The sequence below is a fragment of the Prionailurus viverrinus genome, chromosome B2 (genome assembly GCF_022837055.1).
Source record: "Prionailurus viverrinus isolate Anna chromosome B2, UM_Priviv_1.0, whole genome shotgun sequence".
Lineage (NCBI taxonomy): Eukaryota > Metazoa > Chordata > Mammalia > Carnivora > Felidae > Prionailurus > Prionailurus viverrinus.
Genome location: NC_062565.1, coordinates 101,639,837 through 101,641,529, shown reverse-complemented (window position 1 = coordinate 101,641,529; position 1,693 = coordinate 101,639,837). Strand labels below are relative to the sequence as shown.

At 46.5% G+C, this 1,693-nt stretch overlaps 1 protein-coding gene across 1 annotated transcript; it reads right to left on the bottom strand.

The window, feature by feature from the left end:
* Positions 1 to 212: 212 nt before the first annotated feature.
* Positions 213 to 1,487, bottom strand: RFPL4B (ret finger protein like 4B). Its single transcript, XM_047860176.1, has one exon. It carries the CDS (start codon positions 1,385 to 1,387, stop codon positions 575 to 577), a length of 813 nt encoding a protein of 270 aa, XP_047716132.1. The 5' UTR covers positions 1,388 to 1,487; the 3' UTR covers positions 213 to 574.
* Between the last annotated feature and the right edge of the window lie 206 nt (positions 1,488 to 1,693).

The following is a 1,693-nucleotide window of genomic DNA, read 5'->3' as shown; positions in this document are numbered from 1 at the left end:
GTTTTGTCGTTCAGGAAAACTTGGGCAGCTGTGTTTGGGAGAAAACAAAAATGAGAAACGTAGTTCTTTCCCAGTACTTTTGTCTCTCACTGAAACTTCATGTCAAAATATCTCATGCTGGCTGTTTCCTTCTTCTTTCCCAGACAGCTATCATTATCAGGAATGGCAGAAAAGGCATAAAATAATGAAAAGGGCGTTGTCTCTACCCACAAAATATTTTATTTAACTTCCAGTCTGAAATGGCCCATTTGTATTTAGTACAAAATAAATGCACAGCATCGTCTCTGATCATCACAGCTATTTGGCTGAGAGATATAATGATCCCCACTTGAAGACTAGGAAAACTGGGGCTTAGAGTGCTTACTAACACCCCCTAAGGCCCCATAGTTCTTTAGCTACGAAGTCTACAAAATGCACCCTAAAAACTATTCAGCTGCAAAGTCTACAAAATCTATTTCAAAAATCGGCACAACCTTTCTACTACACACATGGTCTCTCTCTAGGTCATTCTGCCCTTTCTCGAGTCAAAGGTCTCATTCACCTCTGAGAAATCTTCTAGGAAGTGCTGAGTTTCTCATGAGCAGAGTTTCAGGGAGGCACCACTGTCACTTTCTCTAGGCAGCTCGGGACAGAAGAATGGACGCAAAGGCTCCACGCATGAGAGATGACTGTGTGTATAGATGAGGGCATTACCTCTCACATCAAAAAACTTGATTTCTTCCATCTCAACATCTAAAAAAATTCCTACGTGGCTAAGTTCAGGGCTCGCAGGAATTCTGGTTTCTGGGAAGGAGCTGGTATAGATGGTCCCTGCCTTCATGCTGATAAACCAGAAGCCATGCTCGGAGGAGAAACCGGCCTTTCTCTTTCTGTCGACTGATTCCTGGCAGATCCCCAGGGTCCACTCCTCCGCCTGTCCCACTTCGACCTCCCAGTAATGGCAGCCGGAGGAGAAGCATGGGGTGCCCAGGACACAGGCCAGGTGGGTGAACCTCTGGGGATCTTCCACTGGGTTGCGGCAGATCTTCCCACACCGAACATTCTTGAGGTCATCAGAGAGGATGAGGAAGGAGTGGGCGGTGCTTGTATCCAGGGTCATATCCTCCCGGAACCTCAACAACTCATTGCTTACGTGCAGACTTTTCTCCAGTAGGGCACTGTGCTGTGTGAACAGAAGCGATAGTGCTCCAATTTGCCATTCCTCCAAAGGGGGGCTGTCACTTACCCCTCGACACACGGGGCAGGTCAATTTCAGATCCCTGTGTTCCAGCATCCATCTTCGCACGCAATGAAAGCAGAAAATGTGTGCACAGGGGAGTAAAATGGGGCTTAAGAAAATTTCCAGACAAACCGGACAGGTCACCTCCTCTTGCAGACTCTGGGCCATGGTCTCTGAAGGTCACTCCTTGGCAGTGAACTGAGCTGAAGTCGCCCTTTATTAGCTTCTGAAAGCGATCGGGAGCCTTCAGTACACAATCCGCTCTTCAATAATCAGGATGTACCTAAATCCAATACAAACATTAAATAGTACAAATCTTCCTGCGGCTTATACAGGAAAGCAGCACTAAATCACCAGAGAATCAGAGTAAAAGCACTATCTGTGAGAAAAACAGGGAACCATGTATCTTTGAGAGAAGCTAGGTGATCACAAAAGAGAGACAGGACAGCGGACATTATCTTTTCAGGTGGGGCA

Excerpts from the sequence above, each read along its gene's own strand:
- RFPL4B (XM_047860176.1), bottom strand. The coding sequence starts at position 1,387 with ATGGCCCAGAGTCTGCAAGAGGAGGTGACCTGTCCGGTTTGTCTGGAA.